This window comes from Petaurus breviceps, unplaced genomic scaffold, assembly GCF_028583685.1.
Source record: "Petaurus breviceps papuanus isolate PSGF00001 unplaced genomic scaffold, PetGlider_PUasm1.0 90639, whole genome shotgun sequence".
NCBI classification, from domain to species: Eukaryota; Metazoa; Chordata; class Mammalia; order Diprotodontia; family Petauridae; genus Petaurus; species Petaurus breviceps.
Window position 1 is genome coordinate 931145 of NW_027187296.1, and position 14797 is coordinate 945941.

The window sequence follows — 14797 nt, forward strand, 5'->3', positions numbered from 1 at the left end:
GAAGAGAGGACCATCCCAGTCATTGTCAACCAATTGCCACTCCCAGGACAGACAAGTTTCAGGCTGTCGGATGGTACGGTGTCAGAAATCTTTATGGTTTTATCCATGGAAAGGACAAGAAGAGACACTGCCCTCTGTTGTGTCCCTGCACCCTAAGGACCATGGAACCTTCCCAGCTGATGTGCTGTTGAAACCTTCCACATGTGCTGTTTCCCTCATTTGAATGTGAACTTCCTGAGAGCAATGATTGTCCTACTTTTTCCATGTCTCCTCCCCGTGGTTAGCTGCACAATGCTTTTCTCACAGTAATGCGGCCCTCATTCATTCAGCCTCATTAGACACGAGTCCTCTTTGTCATACTCTGCATTCCAGTCAAACTTGCTCTTCACACTCTGCTGCTCACACACAGCACTCCATTTAACTTCTCCATACCTTTGCATGGGCTATCCCACTTTCCTGGAATGCACTCCCTTCCTCTGCCTCATAGAATTTCTCTCTTCCTTCACACCGAAGCTCAAGCATGATTGCTACATGAAGTCTTTTTTTTTATCTGTCCAGTTGCAAGTACCCTCCCTCCTAAACTACCTTGCACTTAACTACTTTGTACATGTATATTTATACTTTTTAATTTATACTTACAAAATATATTTGTATTTATTTAAATGTGCTTACTGTCTCTCTCATCAAAATGTAAATTCTTTGAGAGTAGGGATTATTTTATTCTTTGTACCTATATTCCCTGCACAAAGCATAATTCCTAGCACATATTAGGTCCTTAATATATTTTAATTGATTAATTGATTCCCCATAAGATTTCCTTAAATGTTTATATAAAGTATAAACCTATGCGTAGGCATATTGTCTTCTTCTTTATAAACTGGGGTGGGGAACCTGTAGCCTTGAGGTCACATGTGGCCCTCTGGGTCCTCAAGGTTGGCCCTTTGGCTGAATCCAAATTTTACAAAACAAATCCTTTTATTAAGGGGATTTGTTCTGTGAAGTTTGGATTCAGCCAAAGGGCCAACCTTGAGGACCTAGAGGGCCACATGTAGCCTTGAGGCCACAAGTTCCCCACCCCTGATATAAACTCCTTGAAGTCAGGAACAATCTTTTCTCTTTGTATCTTCAAAGCCCAGTCCAATATTCTGCTACATTCATATACCATAGTTTATTTAGAGTTTATTTAGCCATTTCTCAATCAGTGGGTACCTACTTTGTTTCCAGTGTTTTGTTAATGCTAAGAATATTGCTATGAATATTCTGGCATATATGGAACTTTTGTTTCACTGTTTTATACCGCAGGCATATCATATTGCTGGGTCAATGGAATTTTCACAATGATATAATTGTACCAATTCAGTTTTAGCAGTAATCATTACTATGTCTATGTTCCCACAGACCCTCCGAAATTGACTTCCCATTTTTTTGTTAACTTTGCCAGTTTGCAGTGTGTGAGGTAAAATGGCAGAGTTATTTTAATTGGCATTTCTCTTATTATTAATGATTTGAGCTTGTATGATCTGGTCATTTTCAATTTGCAATTGTCATTTAGATTTATTTATATTATTTGAACACATCCATTAGGGAAAGATCCTTAATTGTATATTTGAGTCAAGTCAATATATATTTTGAACTTCTACCAGTGATATAGGATGCAAAGTTTTTTTTTTCCCATTAGATAGTTTTGCTTTTATTGTGTCTGCATTGATTTTGTTTAAGCTGAAGCTCTTTAATATGAAAGCTTCTTTTTTTTACCTTATGATCACCTCCATTCCTTACTTTGTCAGGAATTCTCCCCCAGATGATAATTATCAGAGGCAAATCCTTCTATTTTATTTTTAAATGATTTCTATATTCAGATTTAAATGATTTCTATATTCAGGTATTTCAGCAAAAAAAATGCTTCTCAAAATAAACATTTTAAAAGACATATATAATGAAATTTAAAATACTTTTTATGAAAAAAAATTAGTTCAAGTAGGATAAGAAAGAAATGAGTTGATTAAATAGTAATGTGGCATTCAATTTATTGTCAAGGTGCAACAGAACCTCTTTTTTCCCTCCACCTAATAGTATTTTATCTTTTCCAATTACATATAAAGATAGTTTTCAACATTCATTTTTATAAGATTCTGAGTTCCAAATTTTTTCTCCCTCCCTCCTCCTTCTTTACCCTCCCAAGATAGCAACCAATCTGATATAGGTTATACATGCACAATCATATTAAACACATTTCCACATTAGTCATATTGTGAAAGAAGAATCAGAGCAAAAGAGAAAAACCATGAGAAAGAAAAAAACAAAGGACAAAAAAGTGAAAATATTAAGTGCTGATCTGCATTCAGACACCATAGTTCTTTCTCTGGATATGGATAGCATTTCCATCATTAGTCTTTTGGAATTGTTTAAGATCATTGCATTGCTGAGAAGAGCTATCAAAATTGATTATTGCACAATGTTGCTGATACTATGTACAATGTTCTCCTGGTTCTGCTCACTTCACTCAGCATCAATAAGTCTTTCCAGGTTTTTCTGAAGTCCACCTGATTATCATTTCTTATAGTACAACAGCATTCCATTACATGCACATACCACAACTTGTTTACCCATTCCCCAGTTGATGGGCATCCCCTCCATTTTCAATTCTTTGCCACCACAAAAAGAGCTGCTATAAATATTTTTGTACATGTTAGTCCTTTCCCCTTGTTTATGATCTCTTTGGGATACAGACCTACTAGTGTTATTGCTGGATCAAAGAGTAGTAACAGTTTTATTGCCCTTTGGGCATGGTTTCAAATTGCTCTCCAGAATGGTTGGATCAGTTCACAACTCCATCAACACTGCATTAGTGTTCCAGTTTTCCCACTTCTTCTCTAATATTTATCATTTTCCTGTTTTGGTCATATTAGTGAATCTGATAGATGTGAGGTAGTACCTCAGAGTTGTTTTAATTTATATTTCTCTAATCTATAGCTATTTAGAGCATTTTTTCATATGACTAGAGATAGTTTTAATATCTTCTTCTGAAAACTGCCTGTTCATATTTTTGACTATTTATCAGTTGGGGAATGACATATTTTTATAAATTTGACTCAGTTCTCAATATATTTGAGAAATGAGGCCTTTTTCAGAGACACTGGCTGTAAAAATTGTTTCCCAGCGTTCTGCTTTCCTTCTAATCTTGGTTGCTTTGACTTTGGACAAAACCTTTTTAATTTAATGTAATCAAAATTATCCATTTTACATTTCATAATGTTTTCTGTCTCTTGTTTGGTTATAAATCCTTCCCTTCTCCATAGATCTGACAGGCAAACCATTCCTTGCTCTCCTAATTTGCCTGTGGTATCACCCTTTATATCTAAATCATGTACCCATTTTGACCTTATCTTGGTACATGGTGTAAGATGAGGGGTCTATGCCTAATTTCTGCCATACTATTTTCCAGTTTTCCCAGAAGTTTTTATTAAATAGTGAATTCTTATCCTAAAAGCTGGAGTATTTAGGTTTATTAAGAAGTAGATTACTATAGTCATTGACAACTGTGTCTTCTGTACCTTACCTATTCCACTGATCCACCATACTCTTTCTTAGCCAGTAACAAAGAGTTTTCATGATTGCCACTTTATATTATAGTTTTAGGTCTGGTCTGGCTAAGCTAACTTCCCTTGCATTTCTTTTCATTAATTCTCTTGATATTCTTGATCTTTTGTTCTTCCAGATGAATTTTGTTATCATTTATTCTAGCTCTATAAAATAACTTTTTGGTAATTTGATTGGAATGGCACTGAATAAGTAAATTAATTTAGGTAGAATTGCCAACTTTATTATATTAATTTGGCCTACCTATGAGCAAATGATATTTTTCCAATTATTTAGATCTGACTTTATTTGTATAGAAAGTGTTTTGCAATTGTGTTCATATAGTTCCTGGGTTTCTCTTCACAGGTAGACTCCCCAAATTTTGTATTGTCTACAGTTATTTTAAATGGGATTTCTCTTCCTATCTCTTCCTGCTGGGTTTTGTTAGTAATATATAGAAATGCCGATGATTTGTGTGGGTTTATTTAATATCCTGCAACTATGCTAAAGTTAATTATTTCAAGTAGTTTTTTAATTGATTTTCTAGGATTCTCCAAGTTTACCATCATAACATCTTCGAAGAGTGATAGTTTTGTTTCCTCATTGCCTATTCTAATTCCTTCAACTTCTTTTCCTTCTCTTATCACTAAAGCTAACATTTCTAGTACAATATTGAATAATAGTCAACCAGAACCTCTTGAAGACAATTTCATTTTTTATCTTTGTATTCCTGGCACCTGTTAGTACTTTTTAAAAAGTGTTTGTAATTGCATTGAATTAAAACCAGTTAAATTTACCTTAAAACACATCTACAATACAGAGTTAGTTCATTATTACTATACCTTTAGTTTGAGGGCATACTAGGGCCCTTAAAGATACAATAAAATATTCTAGTTCAAGGACGATTCAAATGTTAAAAACACGGAGCATAAACAAGCATATTTTTTTTTTGCTTTTTGTAGGGAGGAAGGCAGGGCAATTGGGGTTAAGTGACTTGCCCAAGGTCACACAGCTAGTAGGTATTCAGTGTCTGAGGCCGAATTTGAACTCAGGTCCTCCTGATTACAGGGCTGATGCTCTATTCACTTCACCACCTACCTGCCCCTCCAAGCATTCTTTAATAAAACATTTTTCCTCTTCTGGAAACAAAATTTTTCCTTTGTTGTAGTTTTTTATGTGTTGAATTAGGCAACTCGAGAATACTCACGTTTCTAGAATAGATAGTTTTGAAAGTTATACTTAAATTTCCTTTGGGTAGTGACTCACTTAACATTCTATAATAAAGTTTAAAAGGAAGTTTAAAAAATCTGGTTAGTATTGCTTGAATATCTTACTACACAATTGAGTAAGTATAAGAGTTATTCTCTCAGGGGCGGCCAGGTAGCACAGCAAGTAAGAGCACCGGCTCCAGTGTTGAGAACACCTGGAGATCGAATCCCGGGCTCGGACACTTAGCACCCACCCAGAAACACCTGGCCATGTAACCTTGAGCAAGTTACTTAACCCCGATTGCTTAGGGGCGTCCAGGTGGCTCAGCAAGTAAAAGCACCGGCTCCAGTGTTGAGAAGACCCGGAGATCGAATCCCGGGCTCATACACTTAGCACCCACCCAGAAACACCTGGCCATGTAACCTCGAGCAAGTTACTTAACCCCAATTGCTTAAGGAAAAAAAAAAAGAGTTATTCTCTCAAAGCTTTCATGATTCCAGTAGGGGAAACAAGACAGCCACACACGAAACAACCAGAATAATGATAAAAGAGCATGAGATTAGAGTTAGACCGATCTGTTCCCAAACGGGAATACTCTCATGAAACATCTGCTGGATAAATGTGTTCCCGGTCCATCCGGGCCATCTTTCTTACTGTAAGAATTTTCATGCTGGACAAAAATGGAAAAGAAAAGGTTGGGTAGGTAGGTTAGAGCCTGAATATTGATAACTTCAAAAGGCACCTTCTTATGAAGGCTAGGATATGTATGCTGAACCTTCAGAAGAGACCATGAAGGACATTTACGCAGTGTCATGAAAGAGATAACAAATGTCATCAAAACCTTGGGAGAAGAAAGTATATAATTAGCACGAGGTCCCTATCTGGAAGTAAAAAGGAAGGGAAAGAATTAACATTTATATAGCACCTTCTATATGCCAGGCACTGTGCTAAGTACTTTACAAATATTATCTCATATAATCCTCACAACTCTATGATTTAGATGCTGTTATTATCCTCACTTAACAAATGAAGAAACTGAGGAAACAGGTTGAATGATTTGCCTGGGGTCAAATAGCTTTTGAGTATCTAAGGTTGAATTTGAAATTGCCTTGCTAACTTAAACTCTCTCTACTGTGCAACCTAGTTGCCTCAAAAAATGCTAAAAGGGCCAGAACCAAGATGGCAGAGTAAAGGCTCTCTCCCAACCCCCTCCAAATATCTTTAAAATGTGACTTTAACCAAATTCTAGAGCAGAAAATCCACAAAAAGATGGAGCAAAACACATTTCCAGCCCAAGACAACTTAGATCTGCAAGAAAGGTCTATTGCACCCAGGTGAGAGAGGAGTGCAATCCCAGTGCAAGTCACACCAGCACAGCCCCAGTTCCAACAAATCAAGAACAGGCATTGGGAGTGACTAATCAACAGTGGCAGCACTGAGGCCACAGAGGTAAGGAGGTTGAACAACTGCTCACAAGGAAACTACAGGGGTCTTTTTGCTAGCATTGAGCTCACAAAGGATTTTGAAAATCAAGTAAGAGAGGTAGAGGAAAAAATGGGAAGAGAAATGAAAGTGATGCCAGAAAATAATGAAAAATGAGTCAACAGCTTGGTAAAGGAGACACACACACACACACACACACACACACACACACACACACACAAATTCTGAAGAAAATAATACCTTAAAAAACAGAATAGGCCAAATGATAAAAGAGGTCCAAAAAGCCAATGAGGAGAAACCTGCTTTATAAAGCAGAACTGGCCAAATGTGGAAAGGGAAGTCCAAAACTAACTGAAGAAAACAGTTCAATGAAAATTAGAATGGAACAAATGGAAGCTAATGACTTTATGAGGAATCAAGAATGGTAAAGCCAAAAGAATGAAAAAATAGAAGACAATGTGAAATATCTCATTGGAAAAACAACTGACCTGGAAAATAGATACAGGAGAGATCATTTTAGAATTATTGGACTGCCTGAAAGCCACGATTAAAAAAAAAAAAGAACCTAGACATCATCTTTCAAAGAATTATCAAGGAAAACTGCCCTGATATTCTAGAACCAGAAGGTAAAATGAAAGAATCTACTGCTTACTTTCCGAAAGAGATCTCAAAAAAAAAAATCTGCCAGGAATATTATAACCAAGTTCCAGGGTTTCCAGGTCAAGGAAAAAATATTGCAAGCAGACATAAACAATTTGAGTGTGGTGGAGCCACAGTCAGGATAACATAAGATTTAGCAGCTTCTACATTAAAGAATCAGAGGACTTGGAATTTGCTATTCCAGAGGGCAAAGGAATTAGGATTACAACCAAGAATCACCTACTCAACAATACTGAGTAAAATTCTTCAGGGGGAGAAAGACTATTTAATGAGATAAAGGATTTTCAAACATTCTTGATAAAAAGATCAGAGCTGAATAGAAAAACTGACTTTTAAATACAAGACTCAAGAGAAGCATAAAAAGGTAAACAGGAAAGAGAAATCATAAGGAGCTTAATAAATTTAAACTGTTTACATTCCTACATAGGAAGATAATATTTGTAACTCCTAAGACCTTTCTCATTATTAGGGTAGTTAGGAGCATAAATAGACAAAGGGCACAGATATGAGTTGAATCTGAAGGGAATATATCCAAAAAATAAAATTAATGGGTGAGAGAGGAATGTACTAGGAGAAAGAGGAAGGAAGAGGTAGAATGGGGTAAATTATCTCACATAAAAGAGTCAAGAAAAAGCTTTTGCAGTGAAAGGGAAGATGGGGGAGGTGAGTGAACCTTACTCTCATCAGAATTGGCTTGAAGAAGGAATAATACAAACTCAATTGGGTATAGAAACATACCTTACAAGAGAGTAGGAAGGGAAGGGGAAAAGAAAAGAGCACTGGGGGTTGGGGGAGGGGGATGTGATAAAAGGGAGGGCAGATTGGAGGAGGAGGTAGTCAGAAGCAAAACACTTTTGAGGAAGGAGAGTGTAAAAGGAGAAAGAGAATAGAATAAATGGGAGGGGTGTCATAGGATGGAGGGAAATACAGTTAACAACAGTAACTAGCAGGGTGGCTAGGTGGCACAGTGAGTAAATCGCCAGCCCCGGAGTCAGGAGAACCCAAGTTCGGTTCCAGCCTCAGACACTTAACACCCATACAAAAAGACTAGCCGTGTAACCTTGGGCAAGTTTCTTAACCCCAATTGCCCTCCAAAAGAAAAAACGGTAACTGGGGGAAAAAAATTTTGAAGCAAGTTTCTCTGATAAAGGCCTCATTGCCCAAATGTATAGAGAACTGAGTAAAATTTATAAAGAATAAGAGCCCTTACCTAACTGATAAATGATCAAAAGACATGATCAGTTTTCAGATGAAGTAATCGAAATGAAGATGAAGTAGCCATATGAAAAAAAATATTCTTTAATTATTGATTGGAGCCATGTAAATTTAAACAATTCTGAGGTACTATCTCATATGTCTTAGATTGGCTAATAGGACAGAAAAGGTAAATGACAGATGTTGAAGGAGATTTTGGAAATATGAGACTTTTATGCATTGTTGATAGAGTTGTGAATTGATTCAGCCATTCTGGAAAGCAATTTGGAACTATGCCCAAAGAACTATAAAACTATGCCATACACTTTGACTTAGCAATACCACTACTATGTCTGTATACCAAAAGAGATAAAAAACAAAAAGGAAAAGGACCTATATGTAAATGTGGTGTGTGTGTGTGTGTGTGTGTGTGTTTGTATCAACTCTTTTCTGGTGGTAAAGAATTAGAAGTTGAGGGGATGACCATTGATTGGGGAATGTCTGAACAAGTTGTGATATGTGATTATGATGAAATACTATTGTACTATAAGAAATACTGTAAGAAATTATGAGTAGGATGCTCTCAAAAAAACCTGGAAAGACATGCCATGGGCTCATGAAAAGTGAAATATACTGTGTACAAAGTGACAACAATATTGCAAGATGATCAGCTGTTGATTACTTAGCTATTGTCAACAATACATTGATCCAAGACAACACTGAAGGACTTATGCTGAAAAATGCGATCCATCCCCAGAAAAAGAACTGATGTTGTCTGAATACAAATTGAAGCATTTTTTAAAACTTTGCTTTTCTTGAGTTTTTTTTTCTAGTCTGTGTTTTCTTTCACAACATGACTGTTATAAATATGTTTTGCATGAGTACACATGTAACCTTTATGAAATTGCTTGCCTTTTCAATGGGGAGAGAGTGTGGGGAGGGAGGAAGGGAAAGAATTTGGAACTCAAAGTTTTAAAAATGAATGTTAAAAATTGTTTTGACGAGGGGGTGGAGTCAAGATGGCAGAATAGAAACAGGACTTCCTTGGGGTTCTGGCTCCCACCTCCTCCAATTCATGTAAAAGGTGACTCTGAAGAAACTTTGGAGCTACAGAACCCACAAAATGACAGCGAGAAGCTAACCTCCCACTAAGGACAGCCTGGCAGGCTGGCAGGAAGCAGCCAGTGCAGTGTTTTGGGAGCCAAGCCCAGCCCCAAGTGAGCCAGAAGTTTTAGCCTCAGGGTGGCCTGACCAGCCGCCGGCTGGAGGGACTTCAGATCACCAGCAGCTGTGGCAGTTTCCAGAATTATCAATATATAGATGCCAACAACAAAATGAGAGGTCACTACAGTATGGACTTTGGGACCTGGGAATTCGGGAGTGCTATCCGGCCTTTGCCCCCCAGGCAAGAAGTGGCTGAGGTGCTGTGGCCATGCAGCTGCCACCTTGTGGCTGCTTCAGAGCTCCTGGTCTGCAGATTATAGAGGGACCAAGCAACCATTCTGAGGGGTAATCACTCTTGCTTTAACCTGCTTGGATCTAGATTGCTGTCTAGGGTGGAGGTCCTGGGGTGAGTGAGCAGTTTGCCAGAGTGTGTGGAGGCTAATACCCAACTAATACCTCCAGCAGCTGTGAAAACCCCAGTGTTTGGGATAAAGCTCTCATTTCTGGTAGCAGAGTTCTACTGCAGCAAAAGCTCAAAAGTCAAGTAATTGAGTAGCAACATGACCAAGCAAAGGAAGCAAAGCAAACAGAGTAACCTAACTTTACACTCCTATTTTGGGGACAAAAAGGATCAAAGCATGGAACAGGAGGAAGACAATGAAGTCAGAACTCCTACACTAAAAGCTTCCAAGAAAAATATGATCTGGTTACAGGACATAGAGGAGCTTAAAAAGGATTATGAAAATCAAATAAGAGAAGTGGAGGAAAAATTGGGAAGAGAAATGAGAAAGATGCAAGAAAATTATGAAATGAGAGTCAACAATCTGACTGAAGAAAATAACACCATAAAAAAACAGACTAACTCAGATGGCAAAAAGAAGCTCAAAAAGGCAATGGGGAGAAGAATGCCTTAAAAAGACAAATTTGCCAGATGGAAAAAGAATCTCAAAAGCTCACTGAAGAGAATCATTCCTTCAGAATTAGATTGGAGCAAATGGAAGCTAGTGACTTTATGAGAAATCAAGATACTATTAAACAGATCCAAACAAATGAAAGAATAGAAGGCAATGTGAAATATCTCATGGGAAAAACCACTGACCTGGAAAATAGATTCAGGAGAGATAATTTAAAAATTATTGGACTACCTGAAAGCCATGATCAAAAAAAGAACCTAGAAATCATCCTTCAAGAAATTCTCAAGGAAAATTTCCCTGATATTTTAGAACCAGAGGGCAAAATAGAGGTTGAAAGATCACCATTGATCACCTCCTGAAAAAGATCCCCAAAAGAAAACTCCTGGGAATATTATAGCCAGGTTCCAGAGTTCCCAGATCAAGGAGAAAATATTACAAGCAGCCAGGAAGAAACAATTTGAATATTGTGGAAACACAATCAGGATAACTCAGAATCTGGCAGCTTCTACATTGGGGGATTGAAGGGCTTGGAATGTGATATTCTGGAGGTCAAAGGAGCTGGGATTAAAACCAAGAATCACTTACCCAACAAAACTGAATATCATGTTCCAGGGGGAAATATGGTCATTCAGTGGAATAGAGGACTTTCAAGCATTCTTGCTGAAAAAACAGAGTTGAATAGAAAATTTGATATTCAGATATGAGAAGCAAGAGAAGCTTGAGAAGGTAAACAGAGAAAAAAAATCATAAGGAACTTATCAAAGTCGAACTACTTATATTCCTACATGGAAAAACAATAATTGTAACTTATGAAATTTTTCTCAGCATGAGAATAGTTGAAGGGAATAGAAATGTGTGTGTGTAAATATATATATATATATGTATATGTATATACATATATACACACACATATATGTGTGTATGTATATGTGTGTATATGTATACATACATATATATGTCTATATAGGAGGGTATATGGGCATATGAATACATATGTGAGTGTGTGTATATACGTGTACAGGTATACATAGAAGGCACAGGACCAATTGAATAGGAAGGGGTGATACTTAAAAGGTGAAATTAAGAGGTGAGAGAGGAATATAATGAGAGGAGATGGGGAGAGACAGAATGGGGTAAATTATCTTATATAGAAGAGGCAAGGGAAAGTAGTTACAATGGAGGGGAAGAACAGGAAGGCAAAAGGAAATGAATCAACCTTATTCTCATTGAATTTGGCTTAGGGAGGGAATGACATACACACTAAATATCTCACCCTTTGGGAGAGTAGAGGGGAAAGGGACGATGGGGGGGTAATGGAAGGGAGGGTAGACTGGGGGGGGAGGGAGGTTGGAAGCACCCACTTTTGAAAAGGGACAGGATCGGGGTGGCTAGGTGACTCCGTGAACAGAGCACCAGCCCTGGAGTCAGGAGGACCTGGGTTCAGATCTGGCCTGGGACACTTAACACAAAAACTAGCCATGTGACCTTGGGCAAGTCACTTAACCCCAGTTGCCCTACAAAAAAGCAGATAGATAGATAGATAGTTAGATAGATAGATAGATAGTTAGATAGATAGATAGATAGATAGATAGATAGATAGATAGATAGATAGATAGATAGATAGATAGGGAAAAAAAAGAAAAGGGACAGGATCAAGGTAGAGAATAGAACAAGTGGTGGGGTGGGATAGGATGGAAGGAAATATGGTTAGTCTTTCACAATATATCCATTATGGAGATGTTTTGCATAGCTACACATGTACAACCTATATTAAATTGCTTATCTTCCCAGTGAGCATGGGTGATGAGGGAGGAGGGGAAAGAATCTGGAATCCAAAGTTTAAAATCAAATATTAAAAATATATACATATTATTATTATTATACATGTAACTGGGAAATGAGATATACAGGCACTAGGGCATAGTGATCTACCATGCCCTACTGGAAAGTTGAAGGGGGAATGGGGAAAGAAATGGGAGGGAGCAGATTGGGGGAGGGTATATTCAGTGGAAACACTGTTTTGGGTTGGTGGGTAGGGAAAATTGGGGAGAAAATTTGTAACTCAAAATCTTGTGGAAATGAATGGTGTAAACTAAAAAATAAAAATAGGAAAAATTGTTTTTACATGTAACTAGGGAAAAATAAAATACTAAATAAAACTTAAAAAATAAAATGAGATGGTAGAGTAGAAGACATTCTGAAATGCATCCTATTCTATTTTAATTAACAATGATGGAATAAAATACCACCAAAGTACAATATTGTTTGGGATAAGTTGTTTCTTTTCTCCTTTTTAAGTCACAAAATTAATTAGCAAGAAGTCTGAGTTTAACTCAGCAAATTTTATCTCCATCATAAACTGAACGCAACTTTTATTTTTTTTTCCTCTTTAGGAGTTGGAAAAGGTAATGGAAAGGATCTGAAAATAGTATTAATGATGAATAAGAAGGTTATTTATGTCTGTTTGTGTTCATCTGCAAAGTGCTGTCAGGTGGGTTGCTGTTGTTTACAAATAATTTTACTTTAAAACTTAATAACCATCTCAACAGATATCAAGAAATGAAATAACCAACCAAAATTGGGACTAAAACATTACATTAATAGATAGACAATACTGCCTCCTTTCAATAGATCAATCAATAATCCACCAATGAGGGCATTCCTTCCACTAGTAAAGGTCACAAACATCTTCTCATATGTGTCATTCTTTTCTGTGTCCTCTCATCAATCCTCCATTTAATATCCACTCAGTACACTCAAGGACTCCATTGAGGTTGCTTAATATTTCATGGATACCAGTTAGTCAGTGAATAAATATTTATTAAACACCAACTATGACATGCCAGGCAAAGAAAGGTAAAATAGCCCCTGCCCTCAAAGATCTACAGTCTAATGGGGGAGACAACATACAGTTATATATACAAACAAGATACACACACACAGCTGGAACTTGAAGGAAGCTAAGGAGTAAGGTATAAGTGTAAGAAGAATGGAAAAGGGGCGACTAAGTGGCAAAGTGAACCCCCAACTGTTTTGTAACCCTTCCTAGCCTATTTTTAATTTAAAAATCACATTTTATTTTATTATTAGTTCCCAATTCTTTCCCTTCCCCATCTCACTCTCCAACCTATTGAGAATCCATAAAAAATAGTACTCACTGCAAATATATATAGTCATGCAAAACAAATTTCTACATTAGCCATCTTCCCCCAAAAAAAGGCAAGAAAAAGATAGAAGAAAATATGCTTCAATCTTCACCCTCAGTTCATGTGTTCTCTATCTAGAGGTAGAAAGCATCTTTTGCCATGAATCCTTGGAACTGTGGTTGAACATTGTATTGACAAGAGTTGCAAAGCCTTTCACAGTTGATTATCTTTACAATATTGCTATAATTATATAAATTACTCTTCTGGTTCTGTTCATTTCACTCTATATCAGTTCATACAAGTTTTCCAAGGTTTTTAATGAAATGATCCCCGTCATCATTTCTTACAGCACAATTGTGTCCCATCATACTCATATAACACAACTTGTTTGGGGATTCCCCAATTGATGGGTATCCCCTCGGTTTCCAATTCTTTGCCATCACAAAATAAGCTGATATATATATATAGGTTTTTTTTCTCTTCATTTGATCTCCTTAGAGTATAGACCTAGTAGTGTGATCATTGGGTCAAAAGGTATATAGATTTTAATAGCTTTTGGGGCATAATTCCAAATTGCTTTCCAGAATGGATGGACTAGTTCACAGCTCTACCAACAGTACCCTAGAGTATCTATTTTCCCAAATCCTCTCCAGCATTTGTCATTTTTCTTTTCTGTCATCTTAGTCAATCTTATGGGTATGAGGTGGTGCCTCAGAATTGTTTTAATGTGCATTTATTTAACAGCGTTTCTGAACATTTTAAAAATATGACTGTTAATACCTTGCATTTCTTCTTCTGAAAACTACCTATTCATATCATTCATTTAGCAACTGGAAAATGGTTCTCATTCTTGTAAGTTTTTTTCAGTTCCCTATATATTTTGGAAATGAAACCTTTATAAGAAAAACTTGCTGCAAAGATCCTGCCCAGTGTCCTACCTTTTAATTTTAGCTGCATTGGTTTTATTTTTGCCAAACCTTTTAAACTTTATATAAGCAAAATTATCCTTTTTAGCTCCTGTGAATATTTTGATCTCTTCATTGGTCATGAACTTTACCCCCAATCCATAGATTTGAGAGGTAATTTTTTCCCATGCTCCAATAATTTGTGATATTGCCTTTTATTCTAAATCATGTACCCATTTTGAATTTATCTTTGCATATGATGTGAGGTGTTGGTCTATGCCTAGTTTCTTCCACATGACAGTTTTCCCAACAATTTTTTTGTGTGTGAAAAAGTCAATTCTTGCCCTTGTAGCTGGAATCTTTGGGTTTATCAAACACTAGGCTACTGTGCTCATTTGCTTTTTTTTTTAAGCAACCAGGGTTAAGTAACTTGCTCAAGGTTACATGGCCAGTTATTTCTGGGTGTGGTGCTAAGTATCTGAGCCCAGATTTGATCCCCAGGTCATCCTGACACTGGAGCCGGTGATCTTACTCACTGAGCCACCTGGCTGCCCAAATATCAGGGCAATTTTGCTTGATAATT

At 36.9% G+C, this 14797-nt stretch overlaps 1 protein-coding gene across 1 annotated transcript in view; it reads left to right on the forward strand.

Annotated features, from left to right (window-relative positions):
• LOC138143486 (phosphatidylinositol 3,4,5-trisphosphate 3-phosphatase TPTE2-like) overlaps positions 1 to 14797 on the forward strand; it is a 101253-nt gene that overhangs the window by 66576 nt on the left and 19880 nt on the right. The window contains 1 exon segment of the mRNA XM_069064757.1: positions 12557 to 12654. Within this exon segment, the coding sequence (XP_068920858.1) occupies positions 12557 to 12654 (98 nt within the window).